Source organism: Antrostomus carolinensis, unplaced genomic scaffold, assembly GCF_000700745.2.
Source record: "Antrostomus carolinensis isolate BGI_N321 unplaced genomic scaffold, ASM70074v2 scaffold38660, whole genome shotgun sequence".
NCBI classification, from domain to species: Eukaryota; Metazoa; Chordata; class Aves; order Caprimulgiformes; family Caprimulgidae; genus Antrostomus; species Antrostomus carolinensis.
Window position 1 is genome coordinate 6095 of NW_010291507.1, and position 1974 is coordinate 8068.

The window sequence follows — 1974 nt, forward strand, 5'->3', positions numbered from 1 at the left end:
AGTTAGAAGAATGGAAATGTTGTCAAGTTCAAAACCACTATGTGCTACAGAACTACCCGAATACCTCTAATAATGAGAGGTGGGCTTTACCCCATTTTTCTCTAATGGTTGCTCAAAAGTCTTCAGCTGTCCAACTGCTTTTTCTGTTCCTGGCGCAAACCCACGGGCTGGGCTATGAATCAAGCTCCCATCTCAGCTTGGCAAACTCCTGTCAGGTCTCTCTCATCTCTGAAGACTCGAGTTCTGTTGCTCCTTGCCTGGTGAGCGGGGTCTCTGTAGACCCTGAAGTGTGCAGTGGTAGTTAAAGGCAGAGGAAACACGGCATCGAGGAGAGCGAGGTGTTTGTTTGTGGGTGCAGGCTCAGATTTTCTCCTGTGTTGGGTGGTTGCAGCTCTGGGGTCCTGACCTGGGGACCACTGCAGGGGCTGGGGGCTCGGCTCTGTCCCCGACTTTGCTCTGCAGGCAGCTGCCCTGGGGTGAGATGGGCTAATTCTGCCCCAGGGCAACACTGCGGCCAGTGCTCCCTGGGAACCCCTTGTGCTCAGTGTCCCCCTCTCCCTGTGCAGCTCCTTCCTCCCTGCTCCCCCTGCCATGAGGTGACTGATTACCATCTGAGGTGACTGAACACTCCACACTGGGGACAGGAGGCTGAAAACCAGGCTTAACACCTATTCTGGGGGTTTAGGTGGGACAGAAAATGGATGCCACTGGTTAGGGTAGAAACTCCCATCTTGGGACTCAGCTGTTTGAGCAGTGACTTTCTTCTGAGCTGTTCAGGACTGGAGCCAGTGTCCGAGAGAAATCCAAATCAAAGCAGGAAAAAAGCCTCTTGAATGCAGATGCAATTTATTGTTTTTATGTATTCTTACAACACAGGAGCTACAGCAAGAGGGGAGAAAGGAGGCAGCAGGTTTCAGAGGGGACAGCAGCGGCAGTAGTGAAGCAGGAGCTGAAAGTCTCATCTGGGGCAACCCTCTTGCTCCAGGGCTTGGGCAAAGGAGACCCAGGCATCCTGTGTCACAAATGTAGGGGGCAGGGAGGAGGCTGCTCTTTGGATCCTGCCAGTCTAATTGTACAGCTTTCCCCAAAGGGCAGCAGACATCCCAACAGCTGCTGTTACCGCACTCAGGGCTGTCCTGCTGCTTCCCTTCTACAGCTGGAGTCACAAGCAGCTTGACCAAGGGGTAAATCCGAGCAGCAGTGTGGGAGCGTGCACTGTGTAAAGGGGAGCTCCCCAGCTGGCACAGGGGACAAATGCAGTTGTGGTGCAATCTCTGTGCCAAGTCCCCTGCTGCCATAGTTTGGCTTTGCCAGAGAGAAGTCCTTGCCATGTCCGTGAGGATCAGTGGAAGATGTTTCCCAGGGAGAAAGGAAGTAAAAGCAGGTGAGCATGGGGCAGCAGCTGGAGGGTGAGTAGGGTCATGCTGACTTCATGACACTGTTGACCCAGGGAAGGTAAGGAGCAATGTGTGTGTAGAAACCGGGCCAATTGTTGTGCCTATAGGAGAAGATGCCATAGGCTTTGTTGTTGCAGACGAGTGGATCCCCAGTATCACCCTGTAAAATGGGGGAGAGAGATCAGTGTTGATTTATGTGGGTTCCCCAGCAAAAAGGTGCATTTTCAAAGAACTGGGAGGCTGCAAATATCAGGACAGAGCTTCCCCAGGAGAGGCTTGAACCTGCAGTGGATGTGGATAGGTCTGGGTCCAAAAGAGATCATTGGTAGTTTTGTCTGGGACCCAGCACAACTACAGCTGGGCAAAAGCTGAAGCTTAAAGTATCACTTCATTTCTGCCCTTCTGCTGGCTGCAGAGTGCTGCAAAATGCATTCAGACCAGCTATGGGATTTAGGGCAAACCCCTCTTCTGCCAAGCAGTTGTCCTGTGTGCTGTTGCAGACTCCTAGGTCCTCTGCTATGGGAAGACAAGGATCCCCTTGTCCCTCCTGCTTCGCCCAGGGCTGAGTGTAAGGGTG

The 1974-nt window shown here is 52.8% G+C and overlaps 1 protein-coding gene across 1 annotated transcript in view; it reads right to left on the reverse strand.

Moving 5' to 3' along the window:
* Positions 1 to 1419: 1419 nt before the first annotated feature.
* The window catches only part of LOC104531557 (granzyme E), a 3220-nt gene continuing 2665 nt past the window's right edge, over positions 1420 to 1974 (reverse strand). The window contains exon 5 of the mRNA XM_029087103.1: positions 1420 to 1557. Coding sequence (XP_028942936.1) covers positions 1420 to 1557 — 138 coding nt within the window. The remainder of the gene's footprint in view (positions 1558 to 1974) is intronic.